Source organism: Numenius arquata, chromosome Z, assembly GCF_964106895.1.
Source record: "Numenius arquata chromosome Z, bNumArq3.hap1.1, whole genome shotgun sequence".
Classification (NCBI taxonomy): domain Eukaryota; kingdom Metazoa; phylum Chordata; class Aves; order Charadriiformes; family Scolopacidae; genus Numenius; species Numenius arquata.
Window position 1 is genome coordinate 9,915,392 of NC_133616.1, and position 27,612 is coordinate 9,943,003.

Below are 27,612 nucleotides of genomic sequence, written 5' to 3' on the forward strand. Positions count from 1 at the left end.
TAACCTTCGAGAAAAAAAGAGTTTATTTATTCCACTGGCTTATTAGAAGAGATAGCCAACCAGAACAGCTAAAATGGGAAAAGCTTCCACAACCTGGGACAAAAAAGGTCCTGGGTTTTAGGCAGTTTACAAAAAACCCATGAGCTACTGCAGCAGCACACTAGGAACCTTGGCTCATCTGGAAGATGGATAGATTTGGTTCATTTTGAATGACAAGAACATGCATGTCCCTAGCCCCCATTTCATCTCAGCGCCTCTGCAGGCCCTCAATGTAATGTCACCCTGCAACAGCCACGCTGCAGAACAGCCTACTCTTACTCCAGTTGTGCAAGCTGATACCTGGGACAGACAGAGAAGGAAGAGATGATCAGTTTTTTGCTCCTGGCACTGCTGAAAACTACAGTTCAAATACAATGCACTTTTGAGAACTCCTGCAGTTCTGCAGGACTTCTGCAGTTTAGGTTTGATGGGCAATACCCCTGGGGAATCCATCCCTGGGCTCCAATGAGTACAGCTTAAAATTACCGTATCCCTCTACATATAAACAGTGTCATTAGACTTGTACTTTTAAAAAATAAGATCAACCCAGGCCAGGGCCAGGCTCTGCAGATAAAGTAGTAGCTTTTCTCTTATAAATATTTTTAATATTTTTTAATTACAAGTAGTCCTCACTCCAGGTAATGTAACTGACACAAAGTACCTGCACGCACGCAGCCCCGAGACTTTCACAGAAAGCCCAGGAGCAACCACTCTGTAAGAAAGGAATCCTACCTCACAGCAAAGTAGGGGAGGGGGCACATGGCCAAGATAGCCTAAATGTGGGGGAAGAGTCATTTGGAGTAAATACAATAAAAAGGGATTTCAAACACCCTTCATATAAAGGATCAAGGAGGTTAAAACAAAAAAATGGTTCAAAAAGATGTACATAACTAGGAGACTAACAGAAAACTCTGCATGAAAATAACTTGCATTTATATCAGAAATCAATGGCATCACACAATTCTGTTGTTAAAAAAAGGAAAAGAAAAGTGGAAATCTGTGTAAAGATCAGCATTTATAAAGAGTTTTCATTAGCTCCAGAGACCAGCATAATTCCCATGAAGTCCTGATGGAAGGGGGCCTCCTGCCACAAAGAGTTTCGTTCCAGACGAGTCGTAGCAGTGGGTGTAAACAGCATTTGGGAAGAAATTTATGTCAGAAAAATAATTCCTCCAGGTTTCATCATGATTCTGTTAAAGGAAAGTTTAGATTATTATTGTTGCCAAACAAACCCAAAATCTTGTTTCATAAAAGCAGAAGGTAGCTTCCAGAGCCTAAAAGGGGATCTTTTGCGTTAACACTCCCTGAAGCTTCAGACAGATCAACTTGAAGATACCAGAGTTGTCCTGAAGCTTCTGAGGACATCTGGGCCAAATATTGGAGCTGGGGGGGAGGTGAAGGGTAGGGAAGATACCAAGTTTCATTAGTTATTAAAATTGCATCACAATGATACGAAAGGTAACGGAGAGAAATTAGACAAAGCTGTTAATTGCTTTATGATAACATACAGGAAATGGAACTCGAGTGCCTGCCATGGCATTACCTCAAGAAGCCAGTTTCTAAAACCGCATGCAATTAAATTAAATCTCTCTTACTTTGAGTACCACGTTAGCGTAGCATGGTATTAAAGGCAGACAATGAGTTTTTGTGTTTGAGGTTCTGAAAACTAGAAGTTAGATTACCTTGAAAAATATAAAGATATAAAAATCTAGTTAGTTTATGAATCAGTGCATAGGAACAGCAGTCAGTATGCCTTACAGTCAAGCAACCAGCCTTCAATACCCTTTCATAAAGCTTTTGTAGAAAGCAGTTCTGCAGCACTTCCTGCTCTTCGTGATTACACTTATGGGTTACATGATCACTGTTTTACTGGGTCGCATTTCATACAACAGCTCCCATCGCTATAAAAAGAACTGCTTCCTGAGCCCTGTGGCACTCCTGTGTAAAGGGTCTCCTACAGCTACGAGCTACTCACCAGCCAGCCTTTCCCAGTAGTCAGCTTCAAAATTTCACTTCCTCCTAATTTCTGCCTTTGTCCATAGCAGGGCCGTGGGGGCTTTTCTTCCAGGAACCTCTGGGCTCTGATATCGTAAAACAATAAGGAACCTTGCCCCGTTCCCACTGTGATGATGTGCTCGTAGAAGCTCACCGACCGAATACCTGTCAAACAGAGAAGGGACACGCAACACAGTAAGGAAGATGGATGCTTTGGCTCTGCAGTGCTGTTGCTTGGTATTTTCTTTAAGAGGAAAGCATTCTCCACAACACATAAGTTTCCCCACTGCTCTGGAGCAGGGCTGACAAATCCCACTAATGCTATTGAAACATCAGCCTCAATTACATACACCACCTCCCTTCTCCTCTGAGGCCACCAGCTGCACTGATGGCATGCAGTAAGAAGCTTCATTCTCAGCAGGCCCCATAAGCAAAGACTATAAGCCATTTAGGACCAAGAGCAGCTTTCTTCTGTCTGCCAGGAGCCTCTATGTGAACACACCATGAGTGAGTAGATGGCAGCAGAGGAAAGAACATCACATTGGTTTCCTCCATGAGCTCACATCCTATTCAGCTACCTGCCAAGCTGCAATGTGACCCTGTAAAAAAAAGTACTGTCCCAGCTGCCACCAAGTACATTTTGCTGATCAACAGGCTAGCTGTAAGCAAACATAACCATAATAATCACTAGCCACTTTGCTGCTAGGATAGACCAGGCTCTTAAATAACTTTGAAGCTATCTCCACTCAAATATTCTCACACAAGCACACCTTACTCTTTGGAACTAGCGCTTTTAGCACTTCACCCAGCAATGAAAAGAGACTGGCAATCCTACAACCTAAGAAACACCACGTTACAGCAGCACACAGGAACCTACAGCAAGTTCCCAGTCCAAACAAAACATTCTCGCACAATTCAGTTATGCCATTAGACCAAGTAAAACAAGTCCATTTTGTTTTCACAAAATCTAAATCTGAAGCCTCACCTAAACAAGGATCCCTTGGAAATAACCTTGGGGAGATTTTGCATGCAAGAATTTGCAATCTGCAAAATGTCCTGTCATACATACACATGTATTTAGTGTGCAAAAGGTTTGTTCTGTGTAAGCACTCTACCCCAAACAACTCTCCTACGCAGATTAAACCCCGCCACATCTCTGCTCTTCCTTCCTGCACAGCATGATGCCGGGCTATAAATCCTAAGGCTTTTCAAGCCCCCTTTAAAGTGCCGCTAAATTACAGCCTAAACAAGCATTCAGACAGGAGGGGAGAAGTGAGTTATGCCAGCCACATCCACGTGCCAACTGCTGTCACCATACCAAGTGGGACTGAACGTCACAAAACCTGTAACATCCTGGAACACATCCCGTGGGACATGTGAGAGCAGACGTCCCGGAGGTGTGGATGGAGCTTCCTTTTCCCCTTTGTACAGAGTCCTAACGAGAAACACATCCTCATCCTTCCACCTCCACAACCTGGTGTTACATCCACAGCCACCGGCACCTGTGACACGCACTTAGAACAGGCGAGGCCACACTGTCGTGCTTGAGATGTGAGCAGAAATTATTCTTCTTGGCTGCAGTCTTAATACATGGGAAACAACTGCACAAGTCTCACACCTGCTCAATCAGATTTACCAGATTCATATAAGAATCTCTGCTTTAATTAAGAGAACTACAAACGCATCTGAGCAAGTTTGAGACATCTTTCCCCCCCTGCACCACCCCATTTAAAAGGCCTGGCTCTGGCAAATACAGGCAGAAAACTTTAAACCATCTGCAATCAGCAAGAACAGTCACTTGGATAAGAGGAGAAAGGCACAAGAGGGGACGTCCTCTTATTTTTGCTCCAAAAGTGCTCTTGACAAGCAACCCAGCAGAACACTCAACAGAAACAGGTGATGGTAGCATGAAAGCAGATGGCATATATTTTTCAATGCATTTTATTAATAGCAAGCTACAAAATACAGAATGACTGTGGATCTTTCTCTAATAAAAAAAAATTAACGGAAGGAATCCGTGATGTACCCGCTACTAAAAGGATGCTTAGAACAGGCTTTCGAGAACAGCACTTCAAATTGGCTCCTAATGGGCTGAAGTACCTCAGATTAATCATTCTCATCAAACTAAAAGCACAACCTGTGCCTAGAACTGATCAGGTCAACCTCTCCTATATTCCCAGCACTCTACCACCTGCAGACCTGGACTATTTGGGTCAGCAAACTGAGCGTCGCTCCTGAGAGGCAGGGAGGCTCTACAGATCCCAGGAGGAAATGAAGATGCAGTTGTGTGTCCTACACAAGGAGCAAACACAGAGTTGGGGCTGTGCAAGCTCTGTTCCTCTACTTTAGCATTGCTGCCTTCAGGATACAAAGTCAAGGGCAGACAACACAGCACTGCACGCCAGCCGAGCAGAAAGCAGTTGCTCTTGCAGATCATGAAGTAAGAGTCCAGGGCCTGCACTTCCCTGTACAGCTGCTAAGAAAAGCAACACTTGCAAGATCCACTAAAAAGCATTAACTACCTCCTCATGTAGAGCAGACAGGGTTACACGGGGTAAAAACCAGCCCCATTCCAGTCTTACTAAGTGAGAGGCTTTCTCTGACCTGCTTTTGTATACAACACTAATGATCTGAAGTTACTGTGGACCTACCACATTCAGCAGGTGCATCTGGCAGCTGAAAGCACATTCAGGTAAACACTTCAAAAGAGAATGCATGTAGGCATGCACTTAAAAGTCAACCCAGATTTTAGTCTGCAAATCAATAAAATTGAAACACTCTGTGTCTTGGGAATTAATATTACTTAAGTGCCTCCACCACCATGCCAAAAAAAAAAAAAAAAAAAAGAAAAAATGATCCACCTACTACAAAGAACAGAAAACAGCATTGAACAAAGGCTTTCTCCACCCAGGAACTGGAGGTACCCAGAGGTACTGCCTACACACAGGTTCTCCTTCCAGCAGAGACGATCACATACTCAAGGCAGAAGCTTTCAGCCCCCAGCCACTGGGCACTACACTCCTATGTCTTGGTGCTCCTTCCCTAAGATACTGACAGCAGTGTCCTGACCTCCACAGAATCCTCACTGACTGTGGGTTGGAACAAGGGCTGTTGCTGGTACAATGTTCAGGTGGCAACACAAACCGGTGAAGCACCTGTCCTCATGTTGTAGAAACTTAACTTCTATCTGAAAGAAGCAGACCCTGACATTATCTAGACAGCACCGTTCAAACTCCAGTAATCACATAAATAAACCTTTCCTAATCCTTGCCGCCATGCATTCTCTTTTAATAACTTGCCCAATGAAGAGATGATGCCTAGAGCCAAGCTAAATAAGGACTGCAACTTATTAGTCTGGGATTAATATGGTTTTAAATAGGCATCACAGCACAGTGCCTTCTCATGCTTGAAAATAAAGGGCATAGGAAGTAGTTTATGGGACCATGCACCCTGCAAGCCCTCACGCTTGGCCCTGGTGTAAGGTTCAATTTGATATTTTCCATCCACATCAGAGAACAGCATTCAAGTCTGCAATTTTTTTTTTTAATTTTTTTTTAAAGAGTGAGCTTTTGTATATTTTAAGTAAATAAATACACATTGAAAATGAAGACTATCACTTGTGGCTTTAAAATTACAAAGCAAGCATTCAGTCACAGCACAGACTCCCAATACAACAGCACAGAGCAGACAAAATGCCTTTTTTTCTGTTCCCAGAGAAAAATGCAAGAATAGACAGTATTAATAGCAGTATGAGACTGGAATTGCTTTGAGATGAAGTGAAGCAGAGTAAGAAAGTAAAAAAAAAAAAAAAGTAGTAAAATGAACACTTTTAAAAGTTCAGATGCTGTATAATTTACTTGGTCATGAAAGCACTGATGTCCACCATTAAATTTCAGGGGTGCTTTTAAAGTTTGGTTTGTTGGTTACTCAAGGAATACTGTCATAAAAGCAAAACCCACATATACTATCAATCATTTAGACTATCACGTGAAAAACCCTTCCTGTTCATTAAAAGCTTATCTTACTACAGTCTTAACAGCTGTTTCTGCAAGCAAACCATTTGAAGCACCCTTTGACACCTTTCTTACCGCTGCCTCGTTCTTTGGAACAGACGGATTTAACGTTGTGAGAAGGCTGCCTGGGATCCAGGAAGGACACATGTGCCTGTGATCCTACTGCGTACACTGACCACTCCTGACCGTAAGCCAAGCACACGTTCTCCCTGCAGTATGGCAACTTTGTGGAAAGTAACTGCAAACAGAAGAAATAAAAATTAACCCATTATGAGAAAAGAGCAAGACAGTTAATAGAACAATTCTGTAAGGTATGTTCAAGGAAGATGCAGCTAAAAAATAAAGTTCTATTTTTGTGGTGAACTTAAGAGAAAAGCCACAAACTGACCCGGAGAAAAAAAACCTGGAGGAGATGAGATGCCTTATCTGAACCAAACTGAGATGATAAAGGCTGAAGCCAAGAATTATGCAAAAAACAATGAACGTTTCAGCAAACCGTTTTAAATCTTTCTAAGCTGCCGTCATTTCTTCAGCAGGTGTACACAGACTTCAGCCCTCAGCTGAAAAGGCTTACCTCGTACACCAGCACAGGTATGTCTGGGTTTGCACATGTTTCAGTGTAACTGCAGATCAGCTTCCTTTATGAACACTGCTAATCAAATATCCACCACACCCCATGCAACGGTTCCCTTCAGCTCACCCAGGACTGGCAGAAAGTGAAAAGCACTTACCACCCTCCAAAATAAGGGGAATGAGGAGTTTCTCTCCCCTAGCTCTAACTTTTTACATAAAGCTTTTAAGTGTTTTACAAACACTGCTACTCTTTCTTCAAGCCTTTAAAGGAGATGAAGAATAGTGAGCAGCCTTAACTGCTAGGCAATTTTTGGAAGTTTTACACCAACAAACAGAAAAACACCTTTGATAGTGTGTGCTCTGCTTTCCAAAGATGAAAGTACCCATCTAGGGACACAGCTCCAAGCTCCTATTAAAAAAGAAAAAAAAAAAAAAAAGAAAAGTGAAAAAGTTAGTTTCTATATTATAGATGTCCTTATAAAATCACACTCTTTACTAGGCAGGCTGCATACTCTGGATCGGACTCATCCATAACCCGGTACATGCTTACCAAGATAAATTTTAATTTTATACTGATCTTGATAGAACACAATACAGCACAAAGGTGCCAGGTAGAGTAAGAATTAATAAACCAGTAAATAACCAAAAATAACTTTCAAAAGTATAGATCTTGTTATTCAATCAAATAATGAATTATTAGATGGGACAAGCTAGAGCTGACAATTCTCTTCAGCAGCTCCCGCACTGATTCTGACCCTGAAGCAAACATTTCTTTCCAGACATCACTCTGCAGAAAAAGCTCTATGAAGTCTCCATCACAGAGGTGTAATTAACAGCTACAGAGAAAAATAAAGCCCACAGAAGTACTGTGCTTTTGAGAGCACACCCACCTTCGCTTCAGACCTTCTCTGTTCTTTGAGGGCAGAAAGAATAGTAGTGGAGGATGAATTGCTACTCCCACTAGTAATGACAAGAGACCAGCACAGGGCAGGTTAACATTTACTGTCTGTCAAATGCCAACAAAATAACACAAATTAAGCCCTGGTGCCTGCCCTGTGTGTCAGTCACCTCACTTGCTGCAAGGGTTCAGCCATCAACAGGGCAACTGCCCAAATGTTAGCTGGTCTCCACCAAAGGGGAAGGAAAGCAGCAAGAGCACTCGAGAGTGGGATTTGAGCTGCAAGAGGTGTTTTCATACTTCATCTGTTTCTTGTAAACATTCCCTGTCTCCCCTGCTTTGGATGCAAGTCTAAAATCAAACACACAGGAAAACTGTTCCTTCTGAAAATGTATGATTTATTTTTCCTACTTGATTTCTCCATTCACTTGGGGCAGAAGCAGACATAGCAGGCAAAGACGACAACCTCATATGAGAAGCATGCAAAAGGATCAGGGAAAAAAATATTAGGTTGCTTCTCTGGTATTTTTGATTTAGTTTACTTTTTTCTTTTTCTAATAAATATGGACAGTTTTAGGACGTCTCAGCTGTCTTGCTTATCTTACTGACCTTGTTCTTATTGTTGAAAGCCAGCGCTCGGACTTTGCAGTTGTCAGGATTGGTGTTCTCCTTGGGGATATCTTTCAGAGCCCTGTGTGTTATGTGGGCATAGACAGGAACTTGAGAGAGATTATGCCTGGCATCGCTTTTGGACAACACATCCTCTGTGACTTCCCAGAGACCCATCGAACCGTCCCGGGAACCTGAATAAACAGTCCAAAAATAAATAGTCCATTTCACATATACATAACTCCCCTTTTTAAAAAAGGAATAAACAGTAGGGTCTGAAAGAAAGGAAGAAAGGATACTATTAATTTAATCTAACTGAACACAGTGTTGGTGCCTAGATATTAATTAACCAAAACATCCTTTTACTGCGCTGTAAAATTTGTAACTTTGTAAACTGTCAATTGTTTTGTCTACATGGTTTCCAAGCAGCTAGATAACCTCATCTGTTTTCAAAGCGATTAGGATGCATCAAAACCCACACACCTGTACAACAATCACGATTAGAGACTCACGTGTTCAGCCTGGCTTACCAAGGCTGAGACTGACAGTCTGTTAAGCCAATACAAAAATGTCCAAGAAAACTCAGCTGGGTTTATACCAATTTAGGTTCATTTGATTTCTGCCAGTATGCTTATGGATTTGTACACACCCATTTCCGAACTGAACAGAAACAACTATTTCAAACCACAACTGGTACCAATTTGTATCAAATCTATTTTTAAAACTATCTTTCTTAAACCCACACAACCTTTTATTTAAAGAATGTCACAGGAACTGAGGCTGCAGGAGCAGGAGCTCATTTTATTTTTCTACTGAATTTGAAGATACTAATAAAAAATATGAATCAATAACAGAAACAATACTGGATGAAGGAAGTTTAATGTCTCTGGTTTGTAGATCAACACAGGCTTAATCCAAGGCCCTAAACCCATCCCTTCTGGTATTTAGGCACCTCACTTCCATCTAAGTCAGCTCTGACAGATTTGACATGTACCTCAATTTCTTCCCTACACTCTGTGAAAAAAAACACATCACTGCTTCTCTCACAGGGAATGCATAGGAAATATTTCATGTCTTAAAGATGCCAGAAAAAACTAAATACCTGCATCGGACTATTAAACTTTGGTACATCATAGGGAATAAGCTGCAAAGATAGTTAAGCAAAACATCTTGTTCCAATATGGGTGCAGAGATGGTTTTGCCACAGATTCTGTCATTTGCCACTATCACCTACTACAGCCAAATACAGGAGGAGCTTCCTAATGGCACTGCATAGCAGCAGGCAGCACGTGACATGACGTCCTGCCAGTCAATTTACATGCTGATGGTGTTTAATGGCACCTAATCTTGTTTGCTGCTGAGGCCGAACGCTCAGCAGTAGAATTTCTACACATCTTGACATACTTTAGGAGGAAGCCGTCCCTTTTAATAGCCCTAGCAGGGGAAAGAGTCAACATATGTTGTTCAACTGGTTAGCCCTGAAGCCCAGGACAGTATCATTTGTTACCCAAGGCTCATGCCATCCTGGGAATTGGGCATGTTTAGTTTGGAGAAGAGGAGGCTGAGGGGAGACCTCATTGCCCTCTACAACTACCTGAAAGGAAAACTGTAGAGAGGCGGGGGTTGGCCTCTTCTCCCAAGGGAATAACGACAGGACCAGAGGAAATGGTATGAAGCTGCGGCAAGGGACGTTTAGATTAGATATTAGGAAGAATTACTTTACTGAAAGAGTGGTCAGGCACTGGAACAGCCTGCCCAGGGAGGTGGTGGAGTCGCCATCCCTGGAGGTATTTAAGAAACGTGTAGACATGGCTCTTCAGGGCATGCTCTAGTGCCCGGGATTGTTGGTTTGTGGTGGGGTGTTGTGTGTGAGGTTGTGGGTGTGGGGTTTAGTTGGTGGGTGCTTTTTTTTTTTTTGTGGGTTTTTTTTTTGTTTTGGTTTTTGTTTTGTTTTGTTTTGTTTGCTTGTTTGTTTGTTTTTGTGTGTTGTGGGGTTTTTTTGTTTGTTTGTTTGGTTTTTTTTAAATGTGGTTGGACTCGATGATCTCAAAGGTCCCTTCCAACCACTAAGATTCTGTGATTCTGTGAATTATTCATTCCATCTGAAGCTTCCTCCATGGAAATCTTTTTGTCCACCAGTACAACTGAGTGGACTGATGCATTCTCCCTCAGCTATGGTGCTTAGTCAAGAGTTTATTTTTATGTTTATGGACTACTGAAATACACTGCCAAACATTTTACAAGCAGAGCCCTGCCTTGTTCTTGTTGAAGTTCACACAAACAGAGGAATAATCAAGCGCCTGGTCCTCTTTGTACTCTCTCAACAGTTTTGATGGCAGTGAGAAAATACACTGGCAAGTCTCGAACCTCAGGCTATGTGATCAGTGTGATCTGCCATGGGACCAAACGCCCTTTTTCTTTTCTGTGGCATTTAACCTGCCCCAGGAAGTCTTAAAAAAGAAATACTGCATTTAGTTTCTTAATTCAGATAAAAGTATTTGCTATATCCTCAATGTCTGGAGTTCAAATATTTCTGCTCCACATTTTCAGATACAGATGAACTCTAATTGAACTCTGTAAGATTAAAACATCAGAAGTTAGTTGTCTTTATTTTCTCCCCATTAGAAGCATCAACAATGTTCTGAAGAACTCAGTTTAGCAATCAGACTTGCTAATTGCTTTCAACAAGTTTTCCCTGGTGTCTCAGGTCTGGAGATTAGAACCTACATCCTCCTGTAAGCATCACACAACAGAGGACAATGGTGTCTTCTACTTACACCTCCACCCCTGGGCATGCAGAAAACCGCGAGAGCAACACAGTTCCATCCCACATGCTGTGCCTCTCTGCTCCATTGGGTCCTTATCTTTCCCTTGGACATCTGTTATCATCTCTGCTGTTCTCTTGAAGCTTATTAACTGACAAAGTTTTTTTTAAATGCAGATATTTGGGTTGGAGACTTGCAAGGATCGAGTTTTATATTAAATTCAAAATCAAATTCCAGGATTAGCTTTTTGGTTTTTGAAAAAATAAAATAAAGTCTTACTGAACTAACAATTCAGTATTTTATTTTTATATGAGACTGTTATGATTTTCTGTCACCTGCAGTTTGACGCCTCCCTGCACAGAATACTTCACACTGTCAGCACAGAAAGACAGTAAACTACTAAATTAATGCAACAGCATATTGGTATTGCTGCCTTTACTTAAGTAATACTTCATAAAGTAACACGGATTCCCCAACTAGTTACTAAAAAGTCAGTAACTGACCTTTTCTATTACAGCTTTCTGGATAAACTGTGATAGTACATGTGCATATATACACAGACACACACACATACAAAATGAGATTTCATTAATTAGTCTTCCATAGGATTTCACAGAATCACAGAATGGCAGGGGTTGGAAGGGACCTTTGGAGATCATCTAGTCCAACCCCCTGCCAAAGCAGGGTCACCCAGAGCGAGCTGGGCAGGAACCCATCCAAGCAGTTTTGAATATCTCCAGAGAAGGAGACTCCACGCCCTCCCTGGGCAGCCTGTTCCAGTGCTCTGTCACCCTCACAGTAAAGAAGCTTTTCCTCACATTGAGATGGAATTTTCTGTGTTCTGGTTTGTGCCCGTTGCCCAGTGTCCCTGAGCAACACTGAAAAGAGTCTGGCCCCATCCCCTTGACACCTGCCCTTTAGGTATTGATAAGCACTGATGAGATCCCCTCTCGGTTTTCTCTTCTCCAGGCTAAACAGACCCAGGTCTCTCAGCCTTTCCTCGTAAGAGAGATGCTCCAGTTCCTTGACCATCTTTGTAGCCTCCGCTGGACTCTTTCCAGCAGTTCCCTGTCCTTCTTGAACTGGGGGACCCAGAACTGGATACAGTGCTACAGATGGGGCCTCACCAAAGTAGAGGAGTAGGATGACCTCCCTCAACCTGCTGGCCACATTCTTTTTAATGCACCTCAGGAAACCATTGGCCTTCTTGGTCACAAGGGCACATTGCTGGCTCCTGGTCAACTTGTCCACCAGGACTCCCAAGTCCCTCTCTGCAGAGCAGCTCTCCAGCAGGTCAGCCCCCAACCTGTACTGGTGTGTGGGGTTATTCCTCCCCAGGTGCAGGACCCTACACTTGCCTTTGTTGAACTTCATCAGATTCCTCTCCACCCAACTCTCCAACCTGTCCAGGTCTCACTGTACGGCAAACTTACTTATGAGGGTGTTACAGGAGACAGTGTCACCTCAGGAAACCAATATTGCTCTGCAGTATTCCAGAGTTATTAACAGATAACCAATACCCCTCTTTAAATTTTTCTTCTTGTTTGGAATCCCTCCCTGTAATTCGTTGTGTTTAGAGATCCTCTCATGGCAACAACCTACTGGAAAGACAGTAATATTCCCTCCAATACAAGAAAAAAATCAAATCTAGACCAGGCCCCTACAAATAAAACATAGTGAAGCACTGTAGTAAGACCAAGAAGGGTTTAAACAGCCAAAGTACTTCAAAATGGTTTTAGATGCCCTGATGAAGGTGCTTCCGTAAGACCTATAAAGCACCGTACGTCAGTATAAAATTCTGGAAAGGAAAAACCCACCCCCACAAAACCAAGAAAAAATTCACTTTACCAGAAACAGCCATAGTATCACTGATCCATGCAATTGAAAATATCCAGTCCTTATGTCCATCCTAAAAGAAAAAAAAAAAAAAGACAGATTTTTCTGTGCCATTATACTCTAGAGTAGTCTCAAAGCAGACAAGTATTCTTCACTCAGACTTTTAGTACAAACTTAGGAGAGACCTACATTAAGAATAAGAACATACTGGAAAGATTCCAGTATCAAGCTGGAGCAGTTTATGTACCTAACAGGAATTTCAACTCTTTTTTTAATTTTGAAGAATATAAGTAATAGAGAGGAATTAGGTGATGGAAAAACGGGTGACTCTGACCATGGACAAACTGATCTGAATTAAGGACTTAGATTTTCCATTTTGAAAGCAGCATTCTTTACTTCTGTAAAGTAGCTACATACTTCTATTTCCTGAAATGCAAATCCCTACTGCAAAAAGTAACCAAAACCTTGTGTTTACAATATATGACCTACACATTAATTCTGCAAGACTATTACTTCAAGAATCTTTTCTTTAGCAGGTGAGAAACCTATAGGAAAACAAAAGATCACAAGGCTCTAGTTCTGTTTGAAAAGCTGAAAAGTCACAGCAGGAGGCAAATGAGTATCAAGTCATACAAATCTCCAGAGTCAAGCCTTTCTGCAGCTGGTTATCTGCTACTGCAGAAACTCTGACCTGACCTCTGCTGCTGCAGTTAACACCTATGCGGAGCCCTGAATCAAAAAGGTGAAAGGAGAGAGAATTGCTTACTGGACACCACTATACTCATTTCAGCCCTTTTACTCTTTTAAGCCTGGCTATTTTAAAAAGGTCTCATGATGTTTCAGAAATACATGCAGTTCCAGAGTTTATCAAACTGCCCTAAGTTCTGCCTCTGGAATAACATATGCATGAACTGCACTGGAGAAGGGGAAAATCTGAACTTGTATCATCTTTTCAATTTCTCAAAAGAGCTTTTTCACTAAAAGTAGTTTCAGAGGTCATCACCACAACTTGACTTTAACCATTTAGGATTTTGTTACATTTTCTGTGCTTAGAAGTAATCTGAAGTAGACCTGACTGAGGGTGAGGAAGACAAAATCTGACTCAGAAGCCTCAGAATTCTTCTCACATGTTTGTGTACTTGCTCATATTTAAAATACCTTGTCAAAAAAGACAACTGAATCGGGAATGTTTTCAAGCTTTCAGAAATTAACTCTCCACTTCAAGACTCCCAAATCTTAACCTTGCTCTGACCTTTAACAATTCAATGTAGTAACTCTTGTAAGTGACAGAATAAACCTTCCCTGAATGCTCCACTTACATCTCCCACACAGACAGGATCGAGTGTAGGCAGACGATAAATTGCGAGACTGTTGGGGTTGTCTCCACCTGTAGCCAGAAGGGTCCTCGAGGGGTTCAGCTCAATGGCATGAATACCACATCCCTGCTGGTTCACCATGCCGGGTTCACGATCTTTCAGAATAGGAATCTTGGTAATTTGACCAGTCTGGACATCTACCACAAATAACTGGGGAAAAAAAAACAAACAGGAGATGTCAAGTCATCATCAAACAGATACAAAAAACAAGATGGTCAAATATCCTCCCTATTTTGAATAGACATTCTTTTCAAGTTGGAATCCACAAATGCTGCAAGCATGGATGAAAAATGCATAAATTCCTCCTCACAACATGCAAACTAACTTAATTACAGTGGGCTTTATTTCAGTCATCCTATTTGGTTTTCACTGCGATAGAAGAGACAAGAGAGAAGTTTGTCATGGTGGGTTTCCCACTGAACAAAACCCTTGAATCTAAAACTCTTCTTCCTGTTCAATACTGTGAGAAAACAATATTGTTTTCCAGTTTCCCTGTACAACAGTGAGAAAGAGAATCACGTCAAAGCAGCCAGTAAACCCCAAGGGCCTAAGAACAAGTCTCCTGCCTCCCAGGTAAGATACTTATCGTGATGTTTTTTGCTTTGGCAAACTGACACTTTATACATTTATATAATTGGAGTTTCTTTTCTGGTGATACACAGAGAATATTAACTAGATACAGTACTGCTAGTGCAAACATCTAAAAAAAAAGATACCTCATCCTGCAAAAAGACTAGAAGTTGGAACTCTGTGTCACTGTCCCCATGGCAGAAAACTCAGTTATAAAGTCTTGCAGCTCTTCAGACAGACATCGTTATACCCAGCATTATGTGAGGTCAAACATATACGACCATAGGGCTACAATCTAAACCGGAACAAAGGTTTACATTGCCTGCCGAAGCACACTCCCATTTGGGAGGCTCCCGTGCTGGATCATTTCACAGATGTTGTTCGGAGCGCAGCTGCACTAACAGTCAAACAACATAAAGGGACAAAGCCCCATGAGAGAACATGAGTGAGAAGCAAGGAAATGGAGGATCTGAAACTGACTTGGCACAAAGGGAAGTGATGTAGAATCACAGCCTAAGATTATAATTACATTCCACCACCACCCTCCTCCCCCTTAAGTTTGTTCCTTCTGTAACCAAAGAACATTGTCTCAAAACCTCTGGAAGAGAACTGAAGAGAGAAGACAACAACAAAAAACCCAAGAAACCTCAATACCACTTAAAAAATACACACCTCAAGGAAATTTTTCTGACACCCTTTGTCAGGCATTTCTAGAAGGACATAAGAGGAATCTAGAGGTTCTCAGAGAGGACTTATACGTACAAGTTGGTTTTGGTGAACTCTCACTGACTGTAGATCTGTTCGTTAATAAGCATTCAAAAAAAACCAAGAAAATTTAGAGCATATATATTATTCTTGATGTACTGAACTAGTAGAATATTAATGTCAAATCAAAAACTGATAAAGTATGGTACGTTAAACTCATTTTGCAGAGAAAGCCGAAATCCATTAATCACTATTTGTGTGTTGTGTCTAGAATAATGCACCATCTTCAGCCCACAACTGATCTTTCTCGGCAGGCCGCAGTCTTGCACAAAGAGGTAACTTCCTACAGGGACCGAATTTTCATGTTTAGTTCTCCATCTTGAGTGCAGGTGTGGGGTCAGGCAAGAGCTGAAGTGCAGCTGAATAGGATGGAGGTCTCCTTCACTTCTCCCAACCCTTACAATGCAGTTCACTGCCTGAGACGGTGGGTAAAAACGTGATGCACCAACAGCCCCTCTGCCCTAACCGCGTCCCTGAAAATTAACACCCGCACTGTAGGATCAGAACCAGTAATTCCCCCTCCTCTCATCCTCCTTTGTCCTTCCCCTGTGAGTGCATATCTTCTTTTCCTCCTCATTATTTTCTTCCAGCAGAAAGGTCCGATTCCCACCCCTATCATCCTTCAACTACTGAAAAAAACACAAAATCAACAGTTAAATACCTAAGTTTAAGGCTTGCCAGTGTCATCTGCAGGCCCTAAAGCAGGTGCTAATTCGGAAAACACATCCACACCTCAGGATGTCCACAGTCAGTAAAACCATGCTTCAGCTGGAAGAGATTCACACTTTGAAGAGCATTTCAACAGGTATGAGGACTGAAATTAAAACCCCTTCACATTCTTCAGTCCGACACCACTGTCATACATCTGTGATTGATATGAGGTTAACAAAGACTCACTCTAATGCAAAATTCCTTTAGCTAAACTCTAAAGTAGTTGGGCTGAAAAGATAAAGAACTTGGAAACACACAATACTGAAGCATTGGACCCTCACATTTCTGCCCTGGATCTCCAACCTCAACACCTTTTTCCTGTAACAAGTTTCCAAATTAAGATATTCCCAGAAGCAGCAATGGGACATATTTCTTGCAGTGCTTTCATCTGCTCATAGCCCACTCTAATCCATCATCAGCCTTTGAATTGTTTTGTCATTTCCTCACTTTTCTCCCCCCGTTGCACAGTATTACCGTAACCAGAGCAGCGACCGCTCTTTAGGGCAAGAAACTTGGCACAGATAAGGGACTGGCTTTGTAGTTTCAGCTGTGAAGTTCTAATCAGTAACTTCTCCCCTTTGCTTGGTAAGGAACCTGGCACACTGTGGGTAGTTTAAAACCAGCCACCACCTCCCTAGAATAAAATCAGCAAGCACTATCTGGGTATGCTGGGACTCTTGCATCACCTGGGGCAGGACAGGAAGCCAGAAGCTGACACTTGCAAGCCGCACCACTGATTGCCAAGAAATCTTCACTGTAAATCCAGCAAACAGAAGCCAGAAGCCAAACAGCTGTTAGACACTTCTAAAGCCAAAAAGGGAGAAACGTTAAGAAACAAGACCAGCACCCAGCTAAGAATGCAGAAAATGTGAATACCATTTTAAGTTTTAAAGACTCTATAGTAAATAAAATACAAAATATGTGACTGCTTTTGAACAAGTGCAGCCAAAACCTGGACCTGCTTTGGCAGGGTGGTTGGACTAGATGATCTCCAGAGGTCCCTTCCAACCCCATATCATTCTGTGATTCTGTGAAAACCGCAGCATAAAATGACATAAATCCAGAGAAAAAACAGAAATTGGCCAACTTCTTCCAGGCAAACCAGTACCTTCACCACATCTGCAAATAATTCCAAAGCAGCCTGACCTCTGAGAGTCTTGACAAAGTCCTGATAGCTGAAGTATACATTTATTTTTTTCTTTATCTCATGCAGGAATAAGAGCTTCTTTTCCAGCTACTCATTATACAGAAACTAAAAACGAGACAAAAGAACTTTTCCTAGATGTAGTAAACTCTCACCAACCTCCAAACAGTGAACTGTGCAGATTTGTCCCTTGATTTTAAGCTTTGCACATAAGTTGGTTCTCCTGCTAGTAAAATGAATGCACGTCAGACATTAGCATGCCAAATACCTTGACATTCGGGATTTACCAAGCCAAGATTGCTTTGGCCATCTGCCAGAAGTCCAAGGACCACACTGCACCCGTGAGAAACGGAGCAGGCTCAGCTATCGTGTTCTCTGCAGGACAACCTTGTTCTAACAACAAAGCAAGCTGGATGACACGACAGAAAGAAATCCATCTTCCCCCCCCCCCCCCCTTTTTTTTTTAAAAGCAATTCAGATTTACAGCTTGCAACAGCGTTATCACTCGAGGATCAAGGCAGACAGGCATGGCTAGGTACTAGTTGTCACAGCCATGAATCTTTATGATCTGGCCCTGCTTTTCACACCCTATGAGGTAACTAGCTACACACTTATTTTTCTTTTGGTTTGCAGAAGTGGTGAGAAGTCATTTGGCAAATGGCTTCCATACAATTACTACGTGGCGGTCCCCTTTTCAAATTGCTCAGGATCAAGTTAATCAAGAAACTGCCCCTCTTCATTGACTGAAGTGCTTCATTAATCTACTTGTCAAGAGTAAAGGCTGAGGCAGGTAATCAAGTACCTGAGGACCAGACTCTGAACTGCAAAATCCATCCTTTTCTTGTACACAATACTGAGAGCATAATGGTTTGCCAGGCTTTTCTGTCAAGTCCCCTTCCATTTTTTGACCTGCCTTTCAGAGACAATGGTTAATGGGGAAAAAAAAACAAACCCACAGAACAGCCAAAGTTATCAATTCATTAAATGTAAGTGCCCTTCTCATGCATCTTTAACTGAAAGCACTGACTTTATACAGCAGGATTAAAGAACAGGCCTAGGACTGAGAGAGCTGGGGTTGTTCAGCCTGGAGAAGAGAAGGCTCCAGGGAGACCTCACAGCAGCCTTCCAATATCTGAAGGGAGCCTACAGGAGAGCCAGAGAGGGACTCTTTGTCAGGAAGTGTAGTGACAGGACAAGGGGTAATGGTTTTAAATTGGAAGAGGGGAGATTTAGATTAGATATTAGGAAGAAATTCTTTACTGTGAGGGTGGTGAGGCACTGGAACAGGTTGCCCAGGGAAGCTGTGGATGCCCCATCCCTGGAGGTGTTCCAGGCCAGGCTGGATGGGGCTTTGAGCAACCTGGTCTAGTGGAGTTGTCCCTGCCCATGGCAGGGGGGTTGGAACTTGATCTTTAAGGTCCCTTCCAACTCTAACCATTCTGTGATTCTATGATTTCAAGGCGGTACGTAGACTCTGTCCTGTCCTCCGCTGCCACCCCTGCACACGGAACAGCAGATGGAACAGGGAGCACTATCTTTTAGTTGATCGTACAAATAGATCAGAACAAAGACAAAGGGTGCCACCCTGAGCAACAGCAGGTTTTCGTTACACAAGCAAGAGAGACACAGATTTACAAGGCACAAAGAGCATGAAGGAAAGACTGCTTACCCTTCACGTAAGAAGTGCTCATGATACACTCTGCACCCCAGCTTTTCACATATTGCTCTCAGAAATCACAGGCGCATTCCTGCCATTCATCCTAATATTTGAAAGAAGCCCAAGATAAACACATCGCCTTGCTAAAAATAGAGTCACTAAGAGAGAATCAATCGCGCTGAAATTCCACAATTGGCTTAAACCAATCTTTTGAGAATCCACGTGCTTCTTCCTCACCCACCCAAATGAGAATCCACGTGCTTCTTCCTCATCCACCCTCATCACCCTTGTGACAGCAACCAGCGCTCAGGTGGCTGAAAGGTCAGCTGGATCGTGTCTCTGCCTTTTGGTGAACAGTAACCCCAGAAGAAAGCCTGTTTGGGCACAAAAAGCAAGCTGAGCCAGCTGACTCCCCAGCCACTCACACGTCAGTGCCAGCAAGAACCAGCAGGTGGGAACATCCCGTTCTGCAACAGCACAACTCCAGATCAGATGAAGCTGGTCACAAAAATTTCACCCTCAGCCAAGCTGGAAAATGACCTCATTGTTCTCCTTCAAATTTGTTTCTGGGTAACGAAACAACAAAAGCAGGACAACGCTTACAGTGTCATCACACCAATACCGTTGCTGCTCACACCGAGTAGCACTGTTCGATTTTTCCCAGTCCTCAGTCTTGTCTTTTATTCCGATTGTAAACATCACTCTTTTCTATGTTCATAAAACATTTGGCACAAGGTTCTTCCATTCTACTATATGCCAAGCCCCAGAGAAACGTGGGCTCTTCAAAGACCAAACTATCAAATTGGTATGTCTCCTTTCCAGTGGAGGTCAGGACATACCCTAATCTTAGCACAAAACCTACTCACGGGTTGTGCAGTACAGGTGACGCAGGTGGGTTACAGCCTCACACGTCCTCCTTGAAACCATCCAAAGAGAAACAATCCAGAATATACAGAAACCACCTGAGAAGTGAGCAGTGGTAAAAGCAGCCAGCAAGTTGACTGACTTCAAATTCACATTTCCAGAGACAAGACCATGCAACCAGGCACTCCACCTTGCTATGTAACTCTGAAGCACTACCAGCTAATGGGCACACACTTTAATGTCATCACATTTGTTGACTGCCAAAATCACATTTGTCAGTTTTCATTTGTCTCTTGCCCTCCCTGTTTAATTTCAGGAGGCTGGCAGAGAGTTAACACATGTCGACAGATGGCAAAGGATGGAGAAGCGAGAAACTTCGCCTGCTAAAGGTCATCTCCACCACCCACACCATACCTGGCACAGAAACTACCAGACCCTGAAGACAGACATGGGTATCACCTGCAGTTGACAGAAATACTCTTGAGACAAGGCACAACACCTGGTTATGGTCATGATTTGGGCTGGGCTGGCCACTAAACTAGACAGATGTTCTCTTTAACCTCTCTCTCCCCCTTCCTGGAAGAGAAGGTAACTAGTATCTTCTTGGAATGTTTAAAAAAAACAGTCTTTCTACTTAGGCATTTTAAAACTGCCTTGCACAGTGTATAAACCTGGCTCTTAGGTTAGTACAGCACAGTAATAAATAACCCAGCCGAATACAAAAGTGTGTTTAGAAGGGAATGTAAGCTTTAAGAAAGTAAGTGAATTAATTTCTGTGAAGAGGAATTTCAAAATGGTCTATCAATAGGAAGGAAGTGTTGAAGAAAAACTTTATTTACTTCTTCAGATTTTGCAGCCTTTAAAAAAAAAAAAAAAAAAAAAAAAAAAAGGATTCTTTGCACTTTTCTTCAACTTTCCAAGAAGTTACTCTGGCTTGGAAAGAAATGGGGGAGGAGAGAAAGAACCTCCTACCGGAGACAGAAAACATGCAGCAGCCAAACAACAGTTTAAGTCAGCCCAGACTTGCAGAAAAAGGTAAAGATGGGGAGGCTGGAACAGTGACTGTGGGTTTTAGAAGAAGCCTGTGGGTGGTTCACCCCCACTAATGTTGGAAAGAAACTAAGTGCTACATTAAGTGCAATAAAACTTTGGGCAATTTGACATCGTATGTGAGCAGCTTCTCTCTTGGGTATCTTCATTAAAAAGGTTAAGAAACTGAGAAGTGGGAGACAAATTTCATTTTGCTTTTTCAATATTAAACACAGAAGAACAGCCTGGATGACTTTATTCCTGCTCTTAGATTTGAATTCCGTGTGGAGGTGTTGTGGTTTGGGCTGCACTGGCCGCTGAGTGAATGAACGACAGATGCTCTCTCTAACCTCTCTCCCTTCAGAGGGAGAGAGAAGAATGAGAGAGACTTATGGATTGAAAAAGAAATTAAACTAATGAAATATTAATAATAAAAAGAAAAGGTAATAATATCAAAAAATAAAACAATGAAATATATACACTATATGCAAAACCAGTATCAAGCTCCCAGAACGACGATCCCGTCACTACCAGGCACTGGGAAAGTCCCAGACTGGACTCGGTGATGGACGGCAGCTGAATTCCGAAACTGGATTCAGGAACGCACAGATTGGGGTCAGAAGCAGGTGAACAGAGTCCTTTGAGTCCTCCTTGGACGTTGGCCACTGAAGACAGAGGCTGACCCCTTTGATCCCTCAGCTTTTATGCGGAGCATGCTGCAGATGGGATGAAGTACTCTGTTGGTCAGTTTGGGGTCACCTGTCCCGCCTGCTCCTCCCCGCAGATGTGACCCCTCTGTGCTCTGCTGCTTCCAACCCTCCAAGTTGTTACCTAACCAAGTGAGCTGCCCTTGGTTGTTATAGAAATAAGTATAAGCAAGAGCCTCTCTGCGTACCATTCTTTGGCATTAACTATAAACATCAGATGTTATCACTCTAAAGCAGACACTGTCTGAAAAAATACATCATTCGTTTCAGAAACTGCAGTTAGTTAGAATAGGCTTAACTGAAAAGTAAAATCGCTTCTATAAAGAAAATTAATTCTGTTCTACCTCAAGCCAGGACAGCTATTAACACACAAACCACTGAAAAAAGGTGAACACAAGTGCCAGTAACAGGCATCAGAGGTTTATTTACACTGAGTTTTGGTCACTGTTCAGTGGATTTTGAATACAGTCACAAACTGCAGGAGGATGACTTCTCATTCCCTCCTTGTGATCAGAAATGAGTGGTCTTCTTGATTTTTCATTACATGTGCAAAGCCAGACGAAATGTTAAATTGCAAAGCAAGTTGAAATCAGTTACCCCATAGACAGTCCACATTCAGGGATGGAAGAGTAACTGTGCATTGTATTCCTACCCAGGACTGCAAGACTAGGTTATAATTGTTTGAGATGCACAGAACAGATATGGGATCTCTCAAACAAATTACAAGTCTCTAAGAAGAAACAAGAGCTGGTGATTTACAGCAGGGCAGAAAAGGTATCAGCTAGCGTTCCAAAACCAACCCATTCCTGCCTTGGAAAAGCCACATAAGAAAACAGAAAAGAGGAATCTGTAAGGAAGGTTTTAAACACAAATACATCTATCAGGCCTGCCTGAGGTGGGGAAAAAAAAAAGCAGACAAAAATATTAGCTTCTAGGCAATTATATTCTCAAGCAATTAGAAACTAGTAAGCTTTTTGTATTTAGGGAATGATTTACAGCTCTTATCTTTTTTCATCCTTAACTTCACAACTAGCAGAAGAATTATGTCCCGAACAAATACACAGAACTAGGGGGACAAAAGAAGCTGCAAAATAATTGCTGGAACTTCTTTTTAGAACATGTTTTGTTGTTCATCCTTGTTACAGGAGAAGCCGCTGCCTGAGTGTTCCCACATCACCCAAGGAGTTGCACACACCCCACCTGTGTCTGGTCACTGCTCACACCAGGGTCCCTTTGCAGTGGGCAACTCCAGCCACCCGACAGGTCCCCCTTTCCACTCCTGACAAACACACTTCTCAGGCGTGCTCCCTCCTCATTCAGGCTTCACCCTAAATTTCCCATGGCAGAGTCTCAGGTGTCGGATTTTATAAAAAATAAGTAATTTAATTGAAAGGTACAGCAGCAGGGTCAGCCTGGACTGGGTACCTGCAGAGAGGGAGGCTGAACAAAGAAACCCCTGCAACGATACCTTTACGATCTCTCCACCTGCCCCTTACATGATGTTCACATCTCCTTTAGTCTAATGTGATTTTTGGACTGGGGTCTTTTAACACCTTATTGGATTGTTTTTTTTTTTCTGTGCCCAGGCAGACAGCCAGCCAGTGACTGCTCATATCTTGTTGATGTGCAGTCTCTGCTGAGGGTTCTTGCCTCCTTATCTTCTGGTTTACACTTCTTGTACACCTGCGCTCGCTGGCAGAACACGGGGAACTGAAAAGTCCCAGACTTAGGGAAAACACCACTAAAACATCAGTGTGTTATCGACATTTTTCTTGTACTAAAAGCCTAAACACAGCACTGCACCAGCTGCTAGGAAAATTACTAAGAAAATTAACTGTGTTGCAGCCTAAAGGCTTCAGCAAACATAGCCACTCATGCTAAGTAAAGCTAGACAAACAGCATAAATCACACCATATTATAAACCTAAGTAATTTATTCTAATTAAAACTTACTTATTTAAGATAGATAACTAATATCTCTCAACAGTTGTTTCCAGATACAGTAAAAAAAAAAAAAAAGAAGAAAATTACAGCAATCTCATGTTGCCATAAGCTTGTCGCCTACATAAATCTCAAAGTTTGTCTAAGAAGCCTGAACAGAAGACACTGATTACAGACAGTATCTTCTTCTGAGACTTCATGGTATCAGCCTTTGGTAATTTAGATGCCGTGGTGACACACCCTTAACGCCTGCACCTCTCGGAGATTTTGCCTGCTCATTCATTTGAATTTGAAAAACATTAAGAAGTCCACTGCATACAAGATCTAAGAGATTCTTGCAAACGTGAACCCTGCCTCAGAAAAGCCTAGGTGATTGTGTTTGAGTTTTAGACACTTGAATGCTTGCACAGGTTCCATAATCTAAATCTATCAGAAAAAACATGCACTTTCAAGAAACCCAAGTATTTGACTTACAGCTAGCCAACTGTGAGCACCAGGATCCACTGAAGAATAATGAAGTGATTTCATACACACAATCACAGCCAGGGATAATTTTAAGGAAAAAAAGTTACCCCAAATAATTAAACACATTGTAATTCTCATTAAAAATGAGCAATTGACAGAGAACTCCATATTCTCTTCAGTGCTTATAGTGACTAGTACTGTCAAGTGACTAAAACCAAACCTACTCCTCTATGACAGGAGCATATTTTTGTTTTGTTATTAAAAATAGTGAATCCCTCTGGCACAGCATAGCCAAGGGCAATTTATAAATTAAATGCTAAAAGCTCTCAGTGCCACATTCAAGCTTTGATTAAAATAACTGCTATGGTTTATATTTTTCTGTTGCATTAACTTTAATTATGTGCAACTGTGATGCAGTAAACACCATTGAAGTCAACCAAGTTGTTTTAGATTTACTCCCAACTTAAACGCCACAACTTCAGCATATGAGAATCGGCAAAGGGATTCTTCTTTATTAGGTTGCTTACTCAGGAGATGAGAAAGAAAATCTCATAATTAGAGTTTAGAGTTTAACTCTCTACTTGTTGAAATGTGAACACAAAGCAACCAAGCTAAAGCTATTACAGTATTCATAATTCATATACTACCTTTCACAATGCTGAAGTGACTTCTTTTGTAATCGCTGTACTTTGCTTAATAAAAGACGAGGTCCATCTGTAACGTTAAATCTACCTGTGGAAACACACGCTTCACTGCAGTGCATGCAGTGGGAACAACAATATGGTTGAATCCCTCTTCAGTTCCGTCATTGTTTGGTCCCAAACAATTTTCCACAAGATTGTGTTAACAACACACTTGCCCAGTGCAGCAGCACTGGAACTACACTAGTTACAGAACACAGCAAAATTGTTGCAGCTCTATAAAACACGCAGTCATCTTGCTAGAGTAAGCATGATTTTTGAGAGCTTGTGTTTCAGCGGGAGTTTGACTCCTGTAAGCTGTTCCACAAACAGCGGTGGCTGCCGACCGGCCGAGATGATTAACACACATGGAGAAAGAAGGGTGAGAGATTCTATTTTAGGCTTATTCCTGCTAAAAGATCATTTTGTTTACACAGCTAGGCCTTGCTTCTTAAGAGCTACTGCATGAAAGCCTCCCGCTGTGTAACTATGAATAACAACAGAACATCTGAAATGAAAAAAAATATCACCATTCCTTGCAGGTGAGACCACTGAGCAAAGAAATCTTGAGACGAAGAAGCAATCGCACCAACTGATATACTTTGAGGTTTAAGAGCCACTTGATCCATACATTCCTTACAACACTCGATCCATTTCTGTGGCACTAACCAACTTGCTGAAAACAAATCTGGGATTTCGCACTAATTCAATCAGAACTTCATTGGCTGAGGTTGCAGTTTCATGTATGAAGTTGGGCTGCTAACTCCATCAGAGAAAATATTACCGTACAAGTATGTTGTCCTACATTTATAAATCACAGAGGGCATAATTTTAACATTCCCCTCCAATGTTTCAAATCCAAAGCATCACTTTAAGAGTCTGAATAGGTTTCAGTGTTTGCTGAAGCGTATAAAGGTACACGAATAAGAGAATTTATCTGAACACTGGAAACAGATTTAGAGTGAAAAATCACAAAGTGAGCAAGCAAAAGATAATCCTGAAGATCCGAAATAAATTTTTTAAGCTTAGAATACTTCTAGCTATTTGGATGAATATCTGGAGTTTAACCACAGTTTTTAGTTTTGCAGCAACTTTTGAAAATCATCAGCACAGAATCACACATAAAACCAAACCACACAAGACTGAGCAAAATGACAAGAGTCTTACTAGCAACTTCTGCCAGATGTGTTAGCTACCATTTAGCTTCAGTAACTACCCATTTGCAGGACAAGAAGAAAGATCCAGCCCCATTGTTGCTCTTCACCCCCTAAACAGATGTAAAGCACTCTGAGCAGATTAGACAGATGCTGCATCCAGGTACATGCCTGGAGTTCAGGTTCGCAGCCATCTGCACAGCACCACATTTTCACATGAGAACGGGTCATCGATTAGCATTACCTTCACTCAAACCTAATTGTGTGCGATTTTGACTCTGGTCTTAATTACTTCCTAATATATTCCTTGGCAGTCCACACACTTCGATTAAAGTATCATTTGGCAGTACAGTAATTCACAGAGGGAAAGGAAACAGGAAGGTGGCACTTACTGTGTTGCACTTTGTCCCACACACCACTTGTCGGTGGTTCAGCCACTGGGAAGCAAACACTTTATTAAGGGTTCCAAGGTGAAATTCTCTCTCCTTTAGGAGGCTGGGAAGCTGCTGGGCTGCGTATCCGTGCAACAAGTGGTGATAGCTGGACTCATTCTGCATTCTGACCTCTCTACCTTTCAGGTAGTACACCAGAGACCTTTTCACTGGGGGGAGCCTTTTCCTTTTGTGAACCGAGTGATCCCACCCATACTGTGAAAAATAAACACAGAAATTAGATACAACAACAACAAAAAAAACCAAAAACAACTTCTATATTCACCCTTCTATATTCAAAGACATTCCCAGCAAAATACCAAAGCCTTCCAAACTACCCATGGAATACCATACGCGAAGATTAACTCGGAAATACTTACACAGCCTTCAGCAACATAAAATTAACCATAAGTATTTGCTAGAGAAGTAACACGGCGATGGCACTGAAACTACTCCACACCGCTCGGGCACCATGAGGCACCGGATGCTCACAGAAACGAGAAGGCGGCAAGCAGCGCTGTGAACGCAGGGGGGGGCAGCCCCCGGCCCTAAGCTCGGCGGGGTTGGGGGGACAGGGACACCCCGCCCGGTACCGACCGTGTCGTCTATCGGCCTCTTCCGTCCCGACCCGGGGCATCCCGGCACCATGGCTCAAGCCCGGGGGCGGCGGAGACCCGGCGGTTACCGGCCGAACGCTCGAAACCAACGGGGGCAGCGCCGGGCGGGGCGAGTCGTCTACTGTATCGCACCGAGACACTCCCCCACACCGGGGCCGGGACAACTCCCCCTCCCCTCCCCCGTCCCCCTCCTCCCTTCCCCCGTCCCCCCTCCTCCCTTCCCCCGTCCCCCCTCCTCCCTTCCCCCGTCCCCCCTCCTCCCTTCCCCCGTCCCCCCTCCCCCTTCTCCATGACACCTTCCCCAGGCACCGGGAGCTCCTCAGCCCCAGCCGGGCACTGAGACGCGGTAACCCCCGGTCAGGGTCACCCCTTCCCCCGGGAACCGGCACGTTCCCCCGTGCCGGGAATAAGGGTTCCCCCCCCCGCCGCCACACACCAGTCACACCCCCCTTCCCTTCCCTTCTCTTCCCTCTCCCTCCCCCTTCCCCCCCCCCCCAGCCTACCTGCTCCCCCTGGAGCCCCCCGGGCCCCGCGGCGGCGGCGGCCGCCGCTTTCCGCTTCCTGCTAACTGTTTTCCGGGCCATAGTAGAAGAAGGAGGAGGAAGAGGAGGAGGAGGAGAGGCCGAGAGCCCGGCCCGGGCCCCACATGGAGCAGGAGGGGGAGGCGGCCGCCGGGGGACGGGGCATATAAGTGCGGGGAGCCGGGCCCGGTCACTCTCTCCGCCGCAGGCCCCGCCGACCGCGCTTCACGACATTTTTTTTTTTTTTTCCTTC

The 27,612-nt window shown here is 42.9% G+C and overlaps 1 protein-coding gene across 1 annotated transcript; it reads right to left on the reverse strand.

Annotated features, from left to right (window-relative positions):
- DCAF12 (DDB1 and CUL4 associated factor 12) lies at window positions 1-27,612 on the reverse strand. Its single transcript, XM_074166007.1, has 9 exons — window positions 27,342-27,612; window positions 26,183-26,437; window positions 14,048-14,254; window positions 12,741-12,801; window positions 8,128-8,321; window positions 6,964-7,029; window positions 6,123-6,285; window positions 2,015-2,199; window positions 1-1,229 (listed from the first exon to the last, which is right to left on the reverse strand). The coding sequence occupies exons 1-9, from the start codon at window positions 27,420-27,422 to the stop codon at window positions 1,071-1,073; spliced, it is 1,371 nt and encodes a 456-aa protein (XP_074022108.1). The 5' UTR covers window positions 27,423-27,612; the 3' UTR covers window positions 1-1,070.